We start from the raw sequence: 21,601 nt of genomic DNA, 5'->3' as shown, positions 1-21,601 counted from the left end.
TTAAGAGATGTTCAACAGATGAACAACAGAGATGCTCAATTGGATTCAAGTCTGGGCTCTGGCTGGGCCACTCAAGGACATTCACAGAGTTGTCCTGAAGCCACTCCTTTGATACCTTGGCTGTGTGCTTAGGGTCGTTGTCCTGCTGAAAGATGAACTGTCACCCCAGTCTGAGGTCAAGAGCGCTCTGGAGCAGGTTTTCATCCAGGATGTCTCTGTACATTGCTGCAGTCATCTTTCCCTTTATCCTGACTAGTCTCCCAGTTTCTGCCGCTGAAAAACATCCCCACAGCATGATGCTGCTGCCACCACCATGCTTCACTGTAGGGATGGTTCCAGGTTTTCCCCAAATGTGACGCCTGGCATTCACACCAAAAAGTTCAATCTTTGTCTCATCAGACCAGAGAATTTTCTTTCTCATGGTCTGAGAGTCCTTCAGGTGCCTTTTGGCAAATTCCAGGTGGGCTGCCATGTGCCTTTTACTAAGGAGTGGCTTCCGTCTGGCCACTCTACCATACAGGCCTGATTGGTGGATTGCTGCAGAGATGGTTGTCCTTCTGGAAGGTTCTCCTCTCTCCACAGAGGACATCTGGAGCTCTGACAGAGTGACCATCAGGTTCTTGGTCACCTCCCTGACTAAGGCCCTTCTCCCCCGATCGCTCAGTTTAGGTGGCCGGCCAGCTCTAGGAAGAGTCCTGGTGGTTTCGAACTTCTTCCACTTACGGATGATGGAGGCCACTGTGCTCATTGGGACCTTCAAAGTGGCAGAAATTTTTCTGTAACCTTCCCTAGATTTGTGCCTCGAGACAATCCTGTCTCGGAGGTCTACAGACAATTCCTTTGACTTCATGCTTGGTTTGTGCTCTGACATGAACTGTCAACTGTGGGACCTTATATAGACAGGTGTGTGCCTTTTCAAATCATGTCCAGTCAACTGAATTTACCACAGGTGAACTCCAATTAAGCTGCAGAAACATCTCAAGGGTGATCAGGGGAAACAGGATGCTCCTGAGCTCAATTTTGAGCTTCATGGCAAAGGCTGTGAATACTTATGTACATGTGATTTCTCAATTTTTGTATTTTTAATAGATTTGCAAAAACCTCAAGTAAACTTTTTTCACGTTGTCATTATGGGGTGTTGTGTGTAGAATTCTGAGGAAGAAAATGAATTTAATCCATTTTGGAATAAGGCTGTAACATAACAAAATGTGGAAAAAGTGATGCGCTGTGAATACTTTCCGGATGCACTGTATTCACTAACACAGGGATTCTCAAAGTCGGTCCTGGGGGAGCCACTGAGGCTTCAGGTTTTTGTCCCAACCAGATTTATAATCAAAGACAATATCTGAAAACATTGATCTCATTTAATTAGCTGCTATTTTTTTTCTTCTCTTATTGTACATTCAGAAAAGCACAGCAGCATGATTTTTACTTTTATGAGACATTTAGAAATATTTCCATTTTTGCTATAGATTTAAATGCTTAACTCTCTTTTGCTGATTTCATTATATTTTGCCCTTTCTCTGTGCAGTTTGCTCCCTTCATTGTACAGTATCTTCATAATGACAATTAAAAATGAGCAGAGCAGACACGCTGGCAAACCACACTGAATCATGAACGGCTACAACTATTTTAGCGTCCAATCCACTAATTAGAAAATAATGGATTAATTAAACAATTAGAACACCTGGAAAAGTAGAATGAAAGTCAAGATGAAAATATTGTTAAAAAGAAAAAAAAATACATTATTCCCATGTAAATACTTAGTACATTTTAATGTTTTTTTTTTACCAAACTTAGTTTTCTAATTTCTATATTTTTCCAAAAACACAAAGTCTGACAAATAACAGTTCACTTAATGAGCCCAGGGGTCAAAGTAAAAACAGAAGCTGGTTGGAACAATCAGCATAAGTCTGGTCACGTCTTGAAGCGATTGGCTGAAAAACGCCAAAGCTAGTCTGTTTTGAAATTAGTGTCCGAAGTGAAGCAGCTGGCTGATGCGAAATCTGGAGGAGAGTGTGCATATAGCCTGTTCACCCCTCATGATATACTCTGTACTACACACCCTTAACATTACATGTTCACTGTCACTCGCCTCTCTGTCTTTACAGTATATGTCACATATTCACTCTCACTCATCCCTCAACCTGTTCACACTACATGCTATCATATATTCAACTTTCACTCGCTAGTCATACCTACTCTTAGTAGCTCCTCAGCCTGTTTGTGTTATGTATTCACTTTCATTTACGCCTACTGGTCTGTTCACATCACATACCCACTGTCAACTGCTTGTCAGCCTCTCCATGTCACATATTCACTGTCACTCACCCCTCAACCTCTTCACACTACATACTCACTATCACACAGTCACTGTCACTCGCTCCTTGGTCAGTTCTCCCCTCATATTCACTCAAACTCACACCTCAGCCTGTTCACGCTGCACCCTCACTATCACATATTTGCCATCACTCACTCCTTAGTCAGTTTACCCCTCATACTCACTCTCACAAGACCCTCGGCCTGTTCAGGTTAAATAGTCACTTTCATTTTCTCATCCCGGTCTGTTCTCATCACATACGCGCTATTAGCTTCCTCTTAGCCAGTTAGGTGCAGAATGCTTGCAGCTCAGAAAAAGGGAGATTGCAGAATACTAATGGCCACACTAAAAAGTAAAGGCTCCCTTGTGGATTGATGTGTTGAAGCACTAATCCAAGTCTTTGTTAAATTACATATGTCTGATTAATCCTAACTTCACAGTTTGAGTGCAGAAAAAAGGACCAGAAGAAGTCAGCCTCATCAGCCTAGTGATCTTCCAGACAGAGCAGGTACGCATAGTGGAAAGCGGTGAAAAGTGAGAACTTCCGTGGACCAAACAGAAAAGCCAGCCTCTACACTGTGAACGGACAACTCTGCTATTTGCCTTTGTACGGCCCAAGTGCTGGTCAGCCTGCGAGATCTTTCTAATTGCTCTGTGAAAGAAGCAGGCATTGGCACTGATAAGAAATCTCCAGGAGAATACACAATATTCATGTTTAGGGGATTTTCAAATCCTCCTAGAGTGATACTTTAGCCTCAAGCCCCAGCTACTGAAATCGCCTCAGCGCATACCAGCTCACTCAATCCACCAGTCCCCTGGGTGAATCCAGTGTAGTCATGAAACAAACATTAAAAAATGTCAAGATGAAAAAGGGGAACTCAAACAGGAAACTACATACCGATTGTCCCGATATCCTCTGCAGAGTCCCTGCTGGAGCTCATGGTTCTGAATTATCTCACTCAGAGTGCAGAGGAAACAGCACTCACTTTGCTATGCAAAAATAGTTACCTGGAGGCTCAATGGGTGCCTCGCTTGGTAAAAAGGCTTGACTTTAGCAGAGTTGACAGAACAGGAAAGAAATTCAAAAAAGAGCAAATGGGAAGGGGGGGACTTTCAGTTCAGCTCCTTCATCTGGCTTACTATATTATCTTGAAACATGGTGGAATCTCAATGTCACAGTTTGGTCTGGAATGCCATCTCACCTCGTAGTGGAAAGCAGTGTTCTCCAGATTCCAAATTAATTGCGCTTTTCTCTGATTTTCCACTAGTGGGGGGTTTTCTTGGGTCACAGATCATCACAGTGGACAACATGCTTGCTTGCCTAACAGCTCCAAGAACTTGAGTTTCATTCTGAGTCTGATCACCACGTATGTAGAGTCTGCACATTCTCCTTATTTTCTTGTCAGTTTTCTTGCACATTATAAAGACATTGAGTGCTGAGACAGAAGTGGCTCTAGTCTGTAGGAGTGTGCCCTACGATGTGCTGGCATTTCCTATCTTGCCTCCGATGATGCAAGACTCCAGACGTCCACAAAGCTGTACTGCAAACAGACTCGAAATATGGACTCAAGCTGCCTTTTGGATTCTTCTGCGTAGACTTCACGTGTTGATGTCATCACCACTACCCTTTAAATCCACATTGGTTTGGCATTTTTCTCCATTAATCATGCCCCTTTTGGACGAACTGCATCTTTTACTGTAAAGCTGTGGGTGGCTACTGCAGTGCACTTACGGTTCAAGTTACCTTGCTTTACTTGAAACAACTTACCGTTGTTCTGTAGGTTAACACATTTCATGTAGTGACCCTTGGACTTGCCTCTCCTGCCTCAGCCTGTGGTTACCCAGATCTGAAACCTGAACATTGTGGGTTTATTGCTGGCCACTGCATCCACTAATGGCCAACCTGTATCAAGGGCACAACCGATGAATTATTACAGGCATTAGACATAAACTCCTAACTCAGTCAGTGTGTTTAATCACTTAATGATGTTGTCACACTGCATTAGCCCAATTGAGCTAAAAATGCTTTGCTGCTGATTTTCTTTTGTGCTCAGCATCTGATGCTTCTCATTTCAGTGTCCCACAATAGTCAGCCAGAATTGACGGCTTCTACCTGCTCTGATGCCACTTTTCCATCTTTGCAATGTCCTGGTGGACCCCTTCATGTCTGTCACTGGCTGCATCAAGATTAGCAGAGGAGAAAATGAGTCTTTAGCAATGTGTTACACTTAGTTTTTGTATGGTTGAAGCATGTTGTCAACCAGCTGGACGTAGTCTGGTACTCTACAATTCTCACCAACATCCTTGAATGCTTTCCATTTGGTTTCCTCAGGCACCACTAGCAGGTCTTCAAACCTCTTGTCACTGATGATGTGCCTGATTTGTGAACCAACAAAAATAGCTTCTTTAATCATGGCATCAGTTATTCATGGAAACATCATCTCAAATACGGATATCCTTTACCTTTATTGTTCATCACTTTAAAAAAAAATTAATCAGCCCAAGTTTTATATGAAGAGAAAATATACCTTGGTTTTGTCAACAGGTGGTTTATGTGCCACACTTTTCTGCCCTTATGGAGCAGTGGTACTTTTTAATGTAATGAGAATCTTTAGCACGGCTGTCCAATTCACAAATGAAACAAGAGCACAAATGTTCAAGTCGTAGTTGTTGCATTGTAAATGTGTCCTTATAAATAGCAGGGGTAATCACAAAGATAAGAAACAGCAATAAAACGGTACATGACAGGAAAATGTAAAGGTGAGTTTTGTCATCAGCATGCAAACATCTACTAGATACTTCGAAAAGTGTTCAGAAAGCAGAATGGTTACCACCAGTAACATCACTTTATTGTAATAGTCCATCTGCCAGTCCCACTTGAATTATTTGAATGGAAAATTAACTGAAAATTTGCCTCTCTGTCCCTTGGATCACAGCAGGGGTTTTAGGGAGTTCTCTTTTAAGAATTCGAAATATCCGCCTCCTTTATGTCATCAGAAATCTCCCATAGAATTCCGGTCTGTTACATGTCCTCACACATTTACGAAGATATTTAGTTATTCCAGAAAACCTCTTGTGAGACTCCCAATTAAAACCAATCTTTACAAATCTTCCTTACAAATCCCTTAGTCTATCCTTCTGCATGGATATTTTTGTACTCATTAATTTGTGTCCAAAATTAATCCATCATGGGTTACACTCACTCATGCTCATTTGTAACCTAACACACGCATCTTTGAGATTTGAGAAGGAAACCAGAGTACCCTAAGAAAAACCAACATAGAAATGGGGGGAATGTGCAGACTCCATGCAAACAGTGACTAGGTTAAGATTCAAAGCCAGTCTCCTGGAATTCTGAGACCATAGTTGTAACTACTACACCATCAAGCCACCCCCTGACTTTTTAAATTATTCAGAATCCTCCCATGACCTGACGCACACTCAGCAGCATTCTGAACTACATTCTAAGGCTTTGGCTTTTGGTTAAGGCTTTGGACTTCAAACCCTTAGGTTGTCAGCGTGGTGTAGTGGTTAAGGTTTTGGACTTCAAACCCCGCGGTTGTGGGTTCAAATCCTGCTACTGAGACCGTGTAACCATGAGCACATGACTTGACCCATTGGAAAACCAAAAGAAATGCAACCAATGGTATCATAAATGTTGTAAGCTGCCTTAGATAAAGGCCTCAGCCAACCAAATAAGTACCTGTAAGCCAGTAGTTGGCTATTAGATTTTCAGTGAGAGGACATTCTGACTGAGAATTAGCAATGGAATTTAGAATAAATTCTGGTGACATTTCACAAATGACGGAATGATCTTTCAACAGAAAAAAATCTATGAAAGTTAAAGCAAGAGCAAGTGGTAAAAGGAAAAAAAACTAGCACAGTAGGTAGGAGGATACCAACTTCATGCCAAAAGGGCCAATCTTCTTCAGACACACTGCAGACTACACAAAAAGTAACACTTGGTAACCTTACCATTTCATTTCATCATTTTTATTAATATTCAGAAATACAAACAAAGTTAATCTCAGAAAGTACAATGTTCAGAAACTTCTTGAAAACACACTTGTTTACAAAGTGTACTGAACACTTAGGGTGGGTGAGTGCTCAAAGTATTATCTACCAATCATGAAGGACACCAAATAGAGATGGAGGGATTACAAGATGCATTCAGAAGCAAAGTCTAATTAAAAGGCAGGAGTCGAAGGACCAAGAGGAGCTGACCAAACCAAATGGCAGTATGCAAACCACAGCTATTATTAAAGAAAGTACCAGAGTTCAAACACTAGCTTCTTTTTCTCACCCCTTCATACTCTAATTTATTATGTTTGAAGATAAAAAGAGCAGACATTTGAATAATGAAAGTGATCAAGAGAAGAAACATTAAAAATAAAAGCCAACATTGTGGTGAACAAGAACCTGTCTCATCTTTCATCAATCCTAACGGTTAAACTAAAATTCAAAGTTAAAGCCAGAAAAAGGGGCTTCAGAACTCATAATAATAAACACCAACAATGATCGCACACAGAATTCTTTAGGTTATTCACACACTTGGACGACCAGGAAGTACACGGTGCCAAGCTTTTATCCCATTGTGGGCACTGCATCAGTATCGCGCCCCTCCATAACAACGTGTAGCAACCAATGCTGAAAATAGTAGCATGCAGAAAAACAAAGTTGGTGTCAGTAGAAGACAAAAAAACAATAACTATTATAAAAACAACTTCAAAAGTAATACATGGTGACAAACAAGGGATTGTACACGCCTAAGAAAAACTAAACCCAGACATAATTATTAAATAACAGACCTCAAGAAAATGAAAAAATAATTTAAATGGAATCCTAATCTTAACATAATCAAGTTTTTTGTCTTGAATTTTTTTATGAGGCTGATTCAATGTGTGGTTAATAAGTAGGTGTGTGCCGCCATCTTAAATAGGGGCAGCATGTTCACAAAGTGACATGTGAGCTCAGTGTCTGATAGGCGACAGACATAGTAATCCTAACTAACATGGCTGTGACCATTTATCACGTTGTTTGCTAAATATGAGTTAAGTTGGAGTAGGCAATCTATAGACAGACACCGCCTACGAGTTATGTTGTAAACCATCTTCGGGGTGAGTATATTTGTGGGTAACATGTGTATATAGAGGAAGGTGGGTGTCAAAAATATGAATGAAAAGTCAGAATAGTTCACTTTCAGTTCCTTTTTTCTAACTAGCCATATTTTCAGTAACGCTTATTTTTTTCAAAAATAACTTACAAATGTAGAACTGCAAACATCGGAATATCTCTCAACGAAGCATTTAATTAGTAAAATTAAGGTAGCAACCTGATTTTACATTGGCATCACGAAGAAATTGACCAATTTTCACGGTGGCCATCAATGTGTTGGAGAGAGAAAAATCACACAACAGTGGCAACAATACAAAAAAACAAAATGGCGTCATCAAAACAACAATAAAATAATAAACCAGATGAAATTAAGATACCACCAATGCAAAAATAAAAAAAGAAATGTTCTCCCCGTGTCTGCGTGGGTTTCCTCCAGGTTTCCTCCCACAGTCCAAAGACATGCAGGTTAGGTGTATTGGTGATTCTAAATTGTCTCTAGTGTGTGTGTGTGTGTGTGTGTGTGTGTGTGTGTGTGTGTGTGTGTGTGTGAGCGCCCTGCGGTGGGCTGGCGCCCTGCCCAGGGTTTGTTTCCTGCCTTGCACCTTGTGTTGGTTGGATTGGCTCCAGCAGACCCCCGTGACCCAGTAGTTAGGATATAGCGGGTTGGATAATGGATGGATGGAAATAGGAAGGCCAAAAACAGACTCCTCACACAAAGCATCATGGGCCTACTTGGATTTTTTATCTCCTTGCTCTCCTATTGGATATCTGCAGTTGTGCTAACCCAATCATCAACAAACTTCACTTTTACTTCATTTCCCATTTTTCAACCAGCTGAGAATTATTTCTTTTACTCTACTATCAATTTTTGTCTCAATTACTGTTTTCTTTTTAAATCACTGTCAAAAAGGCTTCTACTAAATAATAATAATCATAATAAAGTATGGTTTAATGGATGGCATGCAGAAACTGGTACCCTTGCCTGGTTGGACTCTTGGACTCCCTTCCCTTACCTTTCCGGGGTACCCAGGTGGCAAGTGAGCAGGAAGAATGGAAGAGTGGCAGGGTTTTCCCTGCCTTAGCTAGTTTGGCAGAATATGCCAATGCAGTAGTGGGTACGCTGGATTATTACCCATCTGGGAGGCCAGTAAGACGGAAGGAGAGGGGTGGCAACCTGTTAGAGTTACATGCTAGGGGGCAGCATCCCTGGGCAATGCTACCCATACAGACACCCATAAGGAATACTGGCAACTGTAGTTCCTTGTTGGTGTCCATGGAGGCCACCAGGGGTTGCTGCAGGGAATTATTAGCCCTGCTTTCTACGAGCCATGCCCTAGCACCAGAAGTACTCCCCCAGGTCACAGATAAAAGAAGCCACGCTGAGTCCTTGAGGAGTGTTGAATTTGGGTGTGATTGTGATTATTAAGACACCTTTGTAAAAGTAATTATTAGAAATCAATCTTGTATTTGTGCCTGGACTTGTGCCTGTGAAGCTGTGTCTGGGGTTTGGGGTGCTGCAACAAAACGTATATCCATCCATAAATCCATCCATTTTCCAACCCGCTGAATCCGAACACAGGGTCACGGGGGTCTGCTGGAGCCAATCCCAGCCAACACAGGGCACAAGGCAGGAACCAATCCCGGGCAGGGTGCCAACCCACCGCAGACAAAACATATATTCAGTTGATAAAATCTCATGCAGAATTAATCTGCCAGATGAAAGACAACTCAAAAACGCCTCCATTTTCTGAATCCACGTCTTCCGGGGCACGTTCTGGAGGACCATAGCTGTCACAGGCACTAAAGAAGAACCAAGTCAGGACCAGAAGGTGTTCATCACACAGCACCCTCACACACTTACACTGAGCCAGTCAACTTAACAATACGCCTGCCCTTGGCCTGTAAGGGATAAAGGATTTAACAAAACAACAATAAAAAGGTGTGCAGAAAAACTGCATAGAAAAAAAATGTAACTGTATGGTATAGCTTTACTGCAGTGAAAGTGAACAGTAAATCAGGTCCCCTTCCTTCCAACATGTACTCTGTACTACTGTATAAGCACACTGCTTGTGTTCATACCACTCACCATGCTAATGTACTCCATTGTATTTGATTTGTGCTTTCCCAAAATCATTGAATGTGACCTGCAAACCATCAGCCATAATGCAGTTGTTTATTAAAACACGCACTAAAGCAGTGTTTCTCAACCTTTTTTGGTGTAGCAGCACATTTTTTCGGATATAAGTATTGTTGCAACCAACAAAGTAGGGGGGTTCAACTAGCAAATTGAGTAGTAGGGGTTTTGTTTGAGTCCCCCCTTTATGATTACAGCATGATCATCAGACCTACTACCAATACAAACAATAGCAACTGGCAACCCAATGGCGGCAGCTCAGTGGTTGAGAAACACGACACTAAAGGATAGGAAGACGCACAGACCCTTGGGGAACACAAAGCTGGACCTCTTGCTGTTAGTGAACTCAGACTCTATAGAAGATGTATGGTGACGCCGAAGTGACAAGTGGGATAGAGATGAATGAGCATAGACAAACTGCAGGCAAGGTGGGCTTCAGGGCAGCCCCTACTGAAACTTCCCCCAACATACTGACATTTCTTACCAAGCATTCCATTCCCATAAGCCTCAGAACAGGTTTCTACTGATGAGGATTTGCTAAGCCTACAGCTAATGCCATTTCTTTAGTAAAATAAAAATAAATAAAAGACAAACAATATATGATTATCACAGGAAAACATTTCTATCTGAAATAAAGAAACCCTTATGAACAGCTTGCTCGGAGATATGGAGCCGGGGCCTTATCTTAATAGGAAACTCTTTCAAGCCTTTAAACCCCTGGGCCATCAAAAATTTAATTAAAGAATACAAAGGAGTAAAGAGACCGGCTCAGACACCTGAGGGGGCCCAGGAGCTTGGCTTGGCTCGGGGGGTCACAACGCAGGCAATCGGGAAGTGAAATGGGAGACGGGAAACTCAAAGGTGTAGCCCAGGATGCCAACACTACCTCCTGTGCCACCCTTGGGCTTCTCAACACTGGTAAATGGCATGTTTTGTTTAGCCAGTGAATGTATTTAGTATGCCATAAGTGCCCGTCAAGATATGTAGCTTGCATGTCATTTCATATCTGTACAGCTTTGAGGGTTCACTGTGGCCCTCATGCCCTGAGGCTGTGGGTTCAAATCCTGTGAGTGACACCTGCCTTTGCTCCACCTAGACAAAGAAATGCAGCCAATTGTATCACAAATGTTGTTTGTTGCCTTGGCTAAAGACATCAGTCAAAGAAATAACAAATCTTTTGCTCAGTCACTGCCAGTATGGATGTTGCATGTTCTTCCTGTGCCAAAGTGGATTATCCTCCGTTACTCCAATTTTAGTTCAAAATCCTAAATACTGGCAGACTCTAAGTCAGCCTGGTGTAGATGGGCACAAGTGTGTGTGCACTTTGATGGACTGGCACCCAGCACTACCTGGGCAGGCTCTGTGCCTCATACGAATCCTGTACTGCACTGCACAGCATGGGCTACACAAAGGATGGGCGCGTATTTAAGAACACAGACTCCTAATAAGTTGGCAGGTGAGCTCAAATGGAGTTCACTTCATCAAGTGAGTTTAAATTCAAACCATACATTTCCTGAATCTCCTTGAGGAGGTGAATTAAAATGAAACAAAATAAAAAGAAAAGTCAACTTTACTTCGACTCCAGTTTTGTAACATGTACAACATGAAAAGTCCGGCTTCCTAAGTTCATAGGATATTGCAAACTGATAGCTGAAACAAGTCATTCAATTAAATGAGAATTCACTTTTACATTAAAAAATTGTTTTAAGCATGATATTTATGAAGGGAGCAAACACCTTTAGCCACGGTAACCCACCAGCATTTGAGGTTAAGCCCCCAGATATGATGCTTCTGTTTTGTTCTTATGAGTTTTTTTTAGCACTTATATCTTGTAAACCAGTTCTCAATAAAGCATCTAAAACTAAAACATAAAAACTTGCTAACAGCATTAAAGCGCATCATACAGAGAGTCTGAGGCACATTTTTACAGAAGCTGGTCTCAAGAAGACAAGCAACCTAGTCCAGGACCTCAGACACCCCAAAAACACACTTGCTGTTCTCCATTTTTCAGATGACTGGTATGGGAACATAAACGTTCACACATGAGGGGTTAAAGGACTGACGCCACCCTCTTGATAACCTCCTTGACATACATTAACCTTTATCTTCTGGGCAGTGGATTCAGAAAGTTTTCAGACCCCTTGACTTTCTGCATACTTTATATCCATCCATCCATCCATCCTCTTCCGCTTATCCGAAGTCGGGTCGCGGGGGCAGCAGCTTGATCAGAGATACCCAGACTTCCCTCTCCCCGGCCACTTCTTCTAGCTCTTCCGGGAGAATCCCGAGGCGTTCCCAGGCCAGCCGGGAGACATAGTCCCTCCAGCGTGTCCTGGGTCTTCCCCGGGGCCTCCTCCCGGTTGGACGTGCCCGGAACACCTCACCAGGGAGGCGTCCAGGAGGCATCCTGATCAGATGCCCGAGCCACCTCATCTGACTCCTCTCGATGCGGAGGAGCAGTGGCTCTACTCCGAGCCCCTCCCGGATGACTGAGCTTCTCACCCTATCTTTAAGGGAAAGCCCAGACACCCTGCGGAGGAAACTCATTTCAGCCGCTTGTATTTGTGATCTCGTTCTTTCGGTCACTACCCACAGCTCATGACCATAGGTGAGGGTAGGAACATAGGTCGACTGGTAAATTGAGAGCTTTGCCTTACGGTTCAGCTCCTTTTTCACCATGACAGACCGATGCAGAGGCCACATACTTTAGCATACTTTATAGTATTATAGATTTCATTTTATATGGGATATGTTGGCATTTTTGTTCAGCAGTCTACACTCAAGAACCCATAATAACAACAAGACGGTCTGCAAATTTCTTAAAAATCAAGAACTATACAATAATAATTCAGACGCTTGGCTGTGACACCCCCATATTGTGGAGGTACATCCAGTTTGCTTAACTTCCCTTGAGATGTATCTAGAACTTGAATGGAGTCCACCAGTGGTCAACTAAATTGACTGGAAATCATTTACAATGGAAGTTTCCACATTTCACACTGCATGTCAGGACCAAAACCAAGCCATGAAGTCCAAGAAACTTTCTGTAGACCTTTGTGATCAAATTGTGGTGAGACATAGAGTACAGCAAGGGGATAAAACCATTTCTAGAGCTTTGAGTTTTCCCATGAGCAAAGTTACCTCAATAACTGTGAAATGGAAGAGGTTTGGAGCTACCAGGGGTTTTCTTAGAGTGGGCCAACCAAAGAGTCTGGTCAGAATTGGGGGAAGGAGGAATTCAGCCAAATACTGAGAAGTCCTTGCAGTGACTGCTCACCTTTCAGCTTAACAATGACCCCAAACATACAGCAAAGACAATGCTGGAGGGGCTTCAAGACACTTTTCTGAGTGCCCTTGAGTGGCCCAACCAACTTAAACCCCATAGAACAACTATGGAGAGACCTGAAGATGGCAGTTTACAGACACGTCCCATCCAATCTAATGGAGTTTCAAAGGATCTGCCAGGAAGAACAGGATAAACTGGCCAAATTCAGGTGAGCAAAACTTGTAGGGATTTACCCAGGAAGAGTCAAATGTGTACTTGTTGCTAAAAGGTCTTCTGCTAAGTACTGAATTTTGGGTCTGAATACATAAAAGAATGAGATACTGTATTTCAGTTTTAGTAAATTTGAAGACCTTTCTCAAAACATGTCTTCGCTTCATCATTATGGGTTGTTAAGTAATGATTGATGGGTAAAAATGGCAAATATATCCATTTGAAATTGAATCTTAAACACAATAAAGTATGCCGAAAGTGAAGGGGTCTCAATGCTGTCTGAATCCACTGTACGTGTTAGAGGCCTGCTGACGCTCCTACCTGTTATTACTACAGTGGTTAGTATTGCTGCTGGGCTCACAACTCCAAGACCCTGAGTTTGAATTCCAGCCCAGTCACTATGTGTTGAGGAGGGCGGACATTTCCTACCTGAGTCTGTGTGCATTTTCCATCCCCAAAAGGCATGTCAAAAGGTCGACTGGAATTTCTATGACTCGATATTAGACAGTGTGGATGTCATAACTAGAATCCCATCCAAGACTGTTTCCTGCCTTAGGTCCAGTCCCGACAGAACAGGCATGGGGTGGCACTATAATGGGTAGAATACACACTTACTGAGCAAATTATTAAGATCACCTGCAATTACCTAACCAGCCAATCACATGCCAGGAGCACTATGCATAAAACCATACAGATACATGACAGGAGCCTCAGTTAATGTTCACTTCATATACCAGAATGGGGAAAAAATGCAATTTCAGGAATTGTGCCATGATTGTTGATGCCAGATGGGCTTCTCGGAGTATTTCTGTTACTCCTGATTTCCTGAGATTTTTACACACAGCAGTCTTGATAATTTACTCATAATGGTGTAAAAAACAAAAATCATCCAGTGAGAGGCAGTAAAGTGGACGGAAATGCTTTGTTAATGAGAGGCATCAGAGGAGAATGGCCAGTATGGTTCAAGCTGACAGAAAGGTTATGGTAACTCAGAGAACCATTGTGTTCAACTGTGGTGAGCAGAAAAGCAACTCAGAATGCACAACATGTTGAACATTGAGGCAGATGGGCTTCAGTGGCCAAAGACCACATCAGGTTCCACTCCTGCCAGTCAAGAACAGAACACTAAGGCTGCATTGGGCACAGGCTCACCAAAACTGGACATCTGGTGACTGGAAAAAACACGGACTGGTCTGATGAATCTCAGTTTCTGCTGAGTCACACAGATAATAGGATTAGAATTTGTCACCAACAGCATGAAGCCTTGCATCCAACATGCCTTGTCTCAACAGTCCAGGCTGCGGTCGGTGGTGGTGGTGGTGATGTAAGGAAAGTTTTCTTGGCACGCTTTGTGCCCGTCAATACCAATTAATCATTGCTTGAATGTGCTGACCATGTACAACTCTTCATGGCCACAATTTACTCATCTTCTAATGGCTACTTCCAGCATGATAATGCAACATGACACAAAGCAAGTCATCTCAAACTGGTTTCATGAACATGACAATGAGTTCAGAGTTCTTCAATGGCCTTCCTAGTCATCAGATCTGATTCCAATACAACACCTTTAGGATGTGATGGAACTGGAGCTTCACAACATGAACGTGCACATGAAAAATATGCATAAATTGCATGATCCGATCATGTCGACATGGACAGATATCTCAAAGAATTGTTTCCAAAATCTTGTGGAATCCATGCAATGAAGAAATGAGGCTGTTCTGAGAGCAAAAGTAGGCCCTACTCGTTATTAGTATAGTGTTCCTTAAGAATGTGTGCTCAGTGAGGGTACATGGATGGATGGATGCTGGGCAATCAAGTATTTAATTGTACCTCAGGGAGTGAGACAAGTTAACCTAAACTAACACACACCCACGGAAATCCTAAGTCTGGGAAGATGCCATCATAGGAAAACATGGACATGCTCGTCTGATATCAATTGTAGATTTTTCTTCAAAAACCTCCCAGTCCTGCTATTTCAAAGATTTTCCAAACGTGAAGAGGACCTGATGCCATGATTTACACAAAAGACTTGTCAAAAGAATATAAAAGTGTAATTATTGCGGGCATTTAACCAAAACTGTTAAATTACTTCTATTTACAATGTGCCGAGAAATGGTCGCAAACAACACGCTGCCGACAGTCAAACATAAATCCAAGCGCTGCGCCCCCGAACCGCCCGCTGACTACACGATGAGACCCCGATATGCCCAATGCGTATCATTATGGCTGACCTGTACGGTCCTGGTCTTCCTCGGCGACTTTTTGCAATAATTGGCCTCAGAGATTCTAATTCTGGAGTGTGCAGGTGTTTTGCTGCAGTCTTCCTTTGAAAGTTCTCTTCTGTATTACGTAACGCTTCACTGGCACACACCAGCACCAGAACCGCTGGCTTTCCCCGTTTCCTTTCAGCCTCCCGTCAGCGGTTTGCAGGCTCGTAACTCGTTCTGCCGTCTCATCATAAACCGTAGCGGTACTCCGCGAGCACCCGCACGCGCGCGCCCTCCCCGAAGTCTGCAGCACAGTGCGGCTCCAGACCGACACAGGGAGAAACAAGAGCGTCAGTATCAGCGGCACCCTGCCGCCATGCGAACATACGCGATCGGTTTGGACTCATGCACCGAGTACTTACTGTCTGAAGCCATCTTTGCTCCACATGGACCAGCCCGGGGAAAAGATCAGGAAAGGAAGAGAGCAGATTAGGAGACCGCAGGCAGCTCTCGGCCGCCGCTGCCGCCACCACCACCACCACCACCACTCCCCTCCAACTCCTCCCATCCGCTCCCCCCCACCACCGGCACCCCACCCCCGCCACCGATCCTATCTGTCAGCTACCTAGGCTGGGTGCCCCTCTCCTCACGTCGTCGGGATAGCAAAATTCAACCGTGCTCAGGAACAGCGAGGAGAAGCGCAGTACCAAGGGGCTCTTACATGCGTCTCAGGGCAAAAAAGCGACTAATTATTTAATACTGGTCAGTTAACAGACATTGGATGGTAGATATCAAATAGATCGAAACAGATATCTTGAATCCGTGCGTGGTTTAATATATTTGAATTGATCAGCAGAAATCAATGCATCGCTCACTAGAAGCAAAGTGACGTCAAAACTGCATAGATGTGTTTACTTATACCTTAATCGGCATGGTGGATGTGTGCAATAGATTGGCGCAGAAAATGGCTATTGGCAAATTGACTTTAGTGCTTTATGGACTCATTTGTGAAATGTTTGAAAGCCCATTAGAAAAGGCAGTATAAGGAATATAAAAGGTAGACGGTGTTCCATCGTTTTGTTAAAAATGTGTCCGCATTCCTCATTGAATAAATTAAAAGAACGGACGGGGCACGCGGAAACGTTTGAATCGGCAAAGCCTCGATCTCTTAGTTTCTGTCTCCGTTTCATTCTGGATTGCGATCTTATTTTAACGCAGGGAGCTTTTCCTTGTTTCAAAGAGTGTCTTTCAGCGAATGAAAATAATTGATGTTATACTGTATTTTTAGTTTTGATTTTTTGTTAAATCTGCGATCGATTCGATCGAACCATCACTGCCCCACCGCATTACTGGAATGCGAGGAGGCTTTCCTGCAAACGTCGAATGGCAAGCAGAATTGAATTCTGAACACTGGGCCGAATCGTCTGTCACAGGGGCCACGCAACCGCGCACGTATACCTACACACACTTGGAGTCACCAGGTACCAGGTAACTAAAAACGCAGGTCTACGGTGAAACTGAACAGCTGACACAACTACCCGGGATTTCAAGTAAACTCCCAGAAGCCGTAAAACGACGCCAAACACTGCGCCGCCGTGTCACTCGTAGACTATAGCCTACTTAATCTGTCAAATTAGTTAAATTCCTGCGGCCTGAGAAATTACTGCAGAGCATTATTCCGAGACTCGGATGAGATGACAAGAAAGGCGCCTGAGATGCAGCAGAATATTGTATAATGAGATCACAAAAACAAAAGGCGCTTGGACAGCAGCGGGAGGGGCCGCCGAACGCCGTCACAACAAGGTGTCTCCCTGGGGGGGCTGACAGGCAAGCGCTCGTGAGATTGCACAGTCTTGTAAGTGAGCTGCCACACACCACTTGGGGCACGTTTTATATTGCAAATTCCAGCAGAGACGTGGGTTTCAGATTTCACAAGAAACACCGCGTTTAACAGGGATGAGTGGGTTCGTATTACCTTGCTATTAATATCGATTCATAATTGTGTTAAATTACATTTCGTTTCAAAACCCCATTACTTTGAAGGATGGGGAACGTTGAGATTTAATGACAGAAAGTCGATCGCTGTGCTTCACTTTCTGCCAAACCTGGTTCAAAAATCGGCTCTGTTAGCTCCATATCGTTTACAGACTTTCCCTTATAACGGCCGACATGTTTTGTTACTCAGTTCTTGAGTATTCCTGTTTCCTGCGTTAATCGTGTCGTCTCTGTACATCAACGAGGTGTGCTCCAGTACCCCGACTATTGTCAGCCACATTACATTTCCTCGTGCCCAGTCGCTACAGCACCAAGAATCTGGTTACCCTGCGCGCTCTAAAAATGAAGGTGGCAGAAGGGTTCTTCCAAGTGATACTATAGAGAAAACATTTTTGGTTCTGAAAAGACCTATTCATCTGAAGGATCCAGAATGATCTTATGCAGACTAAAAACAGGTTTCCTTGATCTATTAGTATTCTGCTAGAAGCCCTACAATCTTTTTCTTTCGGCTGCTCCCATTAGGGGTTGCCACAGCGGATCATCTTCTTCCATATCTTTCTGTCCTCTGCATCTTGTTCTGTCACACCCATCACCTGCATGTCCTCTCTCACCACATCCATAAACCTTCACTTAGGCCTTCCTCTTTTCCTCTTCCCAGGCAGCTCTCCTTAACAGCCTTCTCCCAATATACCCAGCATCTCTCCTCTGCACATGTCCAAACCAACGCAATCTCGCCTCTCTGACTTTATCTCCAAACCGTCCAACTTGAGCTGACCCTCTAATGTACTCATTTCTAATCCTGTCCATCCTCGTCACACCCAGTGCAAATCTTAGCATCTTTAACTCTGCCACCTCCAGCTCTGTCTCCTGTTTTCTGGTCAGTGCCACCGTCTCCAACCCATATAACATAGCTGGTCTCACTACTGTCCTGTAGACCTTCCCTTTCACTCTTGCTGATACTCGTCTGTCACAAATCACTCCTGACACTCTTCTCCACCCATTCCACCCTGCCTGCACTCTCTTTTTCACCTCTCTTCCATAATCTCCATTACTCTGTAGTGTTGATCCCAAGTATTTAAACTCATCCACCTTCACCAACTCTACTCCTTGCATCCTCACCCTTCCACTGACCTCCCTCTCATTTACACACATGTATTCTGTCTTGTTCTTACTGACCTTCATTCCTCTCCTCTTTAGAGCATATCTCCACTGCTCCAGGGTCTCCTCAACCTGCTCCCTACTATCGCTACAGATCACAATGTCATCAGCACACATAGTCCATGGGGAATCCTGTCTAATCTCATCTGTCAACCTGTCCATCACCATTGCAAATAAAAGGCTCAGAGCTGATCCCTGATGTAATCCACTCCACCTTGAATGCATCCGTCACTCCTACCACAGACCTCACCACAGTCACACTTCCCTTGTACATATCCTGTACAACTCTTACATACTTCTCTGCCACTCCCGACTTCCTCATACAATAGAAGAAGCCCTACAATACATTAACAAATCTGTTTAGTCCCCATACTGCACCTTTTTCAAATGCAAAGAACCTTTCCTTAGAATGAATGGCACTTTGTCAAGCAATAGTTCTACAAGGAACTATATAACCCAGTCATTTTAGTGTCATTTTAGAGTTGTCATTTTTAAGAGTGTAGGGTGGCACAGTAGTGTGGTGGCCTTGGAACTTCACAGATCGGAGTTTGACTCCTCGCATTCCCCTCACATGCCAAGTCACTCTTAAAAATAAAGGTGCGGTTCTTCAGAGAGATGCCATAAGGGGAACCGTCTTTGGTCCCCAAAAGATCCATCAACTTCAAATTTCCATAAAGATCTTTTATTAATTTGGATACTTAACAGGCTTCATAAGCAATCACGAATAAATGGGAACAGATTTGTGAAACACCAAATGACACAGGACTTTAAAGGGGCTCTTGCTGCATACAATAACACAGGCTAAACCCATGGTTTTCTTAATGTTATTGTCTTGCTAGGTGGCCTACCACACATTACAGATTTTTTCCCTATACATTAATAAGTTTTTAAAAGCACAAAGAACCATCTTTATAAGTAAAGTGCCGAGAATGACAGTGTGCTTGGTCAAGCAAGGGCACTATGAGGAACCACACAACCCAGTAAGAATCAGAAAGTGCCATTAGAGAACCAGGATTTTTAAGAGAGTAGGTGTTCTGGGTGAACTGGCTGCAGACAGCCATACAGTCACTAGTTGTATTCATTAAGCGTTGTATGCAACTTGCTTATTGCATATTATTTTTAATATAAAATTTTATTTTTACATATTATTACAGTTTTCTTACATTGCTTGATTACACATTAATTCAACATTCTCGATTTTTGCCTTCACTCAAACTATTTAGTAAATATTTGAGTTTTCCACTCACCTTTGCTCTTATGCAAGAAGAACTATCTTACAGACAGACCTCAGTATGTGCGTCTCGGGAACTGCAGGTCTGACATTGTGGTCAGCAACACAGGAGCGCCACAGGGGACTGTACTTTCTCCGGTCCTGTTCAGCCTATATACATCGGATTTACAATACAACTCGGACTCCTGCCACGTGCAAAAGTTCGCTGACGACACTGCTATCGTGGGCTGCGTCAGGAGTGGGCAGGAGGAGGAGTATAGGGACCTAATCAAGGACTTTGTTAAATGGTGCGACTCAAACCACCTACACCTGAACACCAGCAAAACCAAGGAGCTGGTGGTGGATTTTAGGAGGCCCAGACCCCTCATGGACCCCGTGATCATCAGAGGCGACTTTGTGCAGAGGGTACAGACCTATAAATACCTGAGAGTGCAGCTGGATGATAAATTGAACTGGACTGCCAATACTGATGCTCTATGTAAGAAAGGACAGAGCCGGTTATAGTTCCTTAGAAGGCTGGTGTCCTTCAACATCTGCAATAAGATGCTGCAGATGTTCTATCAGACAGTTGTGGCGAGCGCCCTCTTCTACGCGGTGGTGTGCTGGGGAGGCAGCATAAAGAAGAGGGACACCTCACGCCTGGACAAACTGGTGAGGAAGGCAGGCTCTATTGTAGGCATGGAGCTAGACAGTTTGACATCCGTGGCAGAGCGACAGGCGCTCAGCAGGCTCCTGTCAATCATGTGAATCCACTGAACAGTGTCATCTCCAGACAGAGGAGCAGCTTCAGCGACAGACTGCTGTCAATGTCCTGCTCCACTGACAGACTGAGGAGATCGTTCCTCCCCCAAACTATGCGACTCTTCAATACCACCCGGGGGAGTAAACGTTAACATTATACAAGTTATTGTCTGTTATACCTGCATTTTTATCACTCTTTAATATTTTCTTTATTAGTATGCTGCTGCTGGAGTATGTGAATTTCCCCTTGGGATTAATGAAGTATCTATCTACCTTAGTAACTTTATTCTTCTTAAGCAGTACTTTAAATTCAGAAATACCTGCTGCCCAGACGTGCACATTCCAAGTCTGTTTAAGAAGTTCTTCTTTTGGACTCTAACTGAACATGTCGGCCGCCACTTCAAAGAGATTCCCGTTAGCTCGCACCAAACACGCTAAATCACAAATCCGTCTCTAGAACAGTGAAACTCACCGCGTCCCTCTGAAGTCCTATATATGCTGTCATTGCCCTTAATCACTCTTTATTGTTATTCTTGCTGTTACAGTCTTTATACATTTACTCTGAATCTGGCGCTGGGGGAAACAAAAAAAAACACACATCGCCCTCGTACCCCCTTCCGCTTTTTTCCGTTTGCGTCTTTCTTTTAAACCAATCCCTTTAGGAAAAGAAACCAACCTGCTAATAAACAATTCCTACCGTTTCACCAGTAAACCCGTTTCCTCAGAGCGGATGCAAATATAACACATTAAGATTATCTTATGTAAAATATGCACCAAACACTATTTCTCATACCAAAGATTCAAGTAATCCACTAGTGTGCTACATTTGCGTTAAAGCACACAATATACAGTCACAAGTAATCCACTAAAACTAACGCGTTGCTTATGGGAATCAAGAAAAGGATCCCATGACCGGATGACACCTTTAAGCAATGAGAGCCTAAGTGACTACGGCATACTGATTTGATTTGGCACAGGATATATATATATATATATATATACAGTATGTAATAACTGGAGAATACGCAGATTGAGCAACTCGGTCTGCACCATATACTGAGACGGAGGCTGGGATAGTACGGGTAGTGCCCTAGTCCTAACAACAGTCTGTGTGTAATACAGAAGAAATGATATGAAGTGCAATTCACGTGGCCTGGAAAAAAGGACAGTATGACACTTGGGTTGGCACAGCGCATTCAAC

The 21,601-nt window shown here is 43.2% G+C and overlaps 1 protein-coding gene across 2 annotated transcripts in view; it reads right to left on the bottom strand.

Annotated features, from left to right (window-relative positions):
- Window positions 1–15,845, bottom strand: part of syt16 (synaptotagmin XVI) — an 89,738-nt gene extending 73,893 nt beyond the window's left edge. For both annotated transcript variants that reach the window (XM_028821970.2, XM_028821971.2), the window contains exon 1: window positions 15,698–15,845. In XM_028821970.2, coding sequence (XP_028677803.1) covers window positions 15,698–15,710 — 13 coding nt within the window. In that variant the 5' untranslated portion in view covers window positions 15,711–15,845. The remainder of the gene's footprint in view (window positions 1–15,697) is intronic.
- Between the last annotated feature and the right edge of the window lie 5,756 nt (window positions 15,846–21,601).

This window comes from Erpetoichthys calabaricus, chromosome 16 (assembly GCF_900747795.2).
Source record: "Erpetoichthys calabaricus chromosome 16, fErpCal1.3, whole genome shotgun sequence".
In the NCBI taxonomy this organism is placed as follows: domain Eukaryota; kingdom Metazoa; phylum Chordata; class Cladistia; order Polypteriformes; family Polypteridae; genus Erpetoichthys; species Erpetoichthys calabaricus.
Note: the sequence above shows the minus strand (reverse complement) of the source record. Positions and strands in the feature narration are given on the sequence as shown.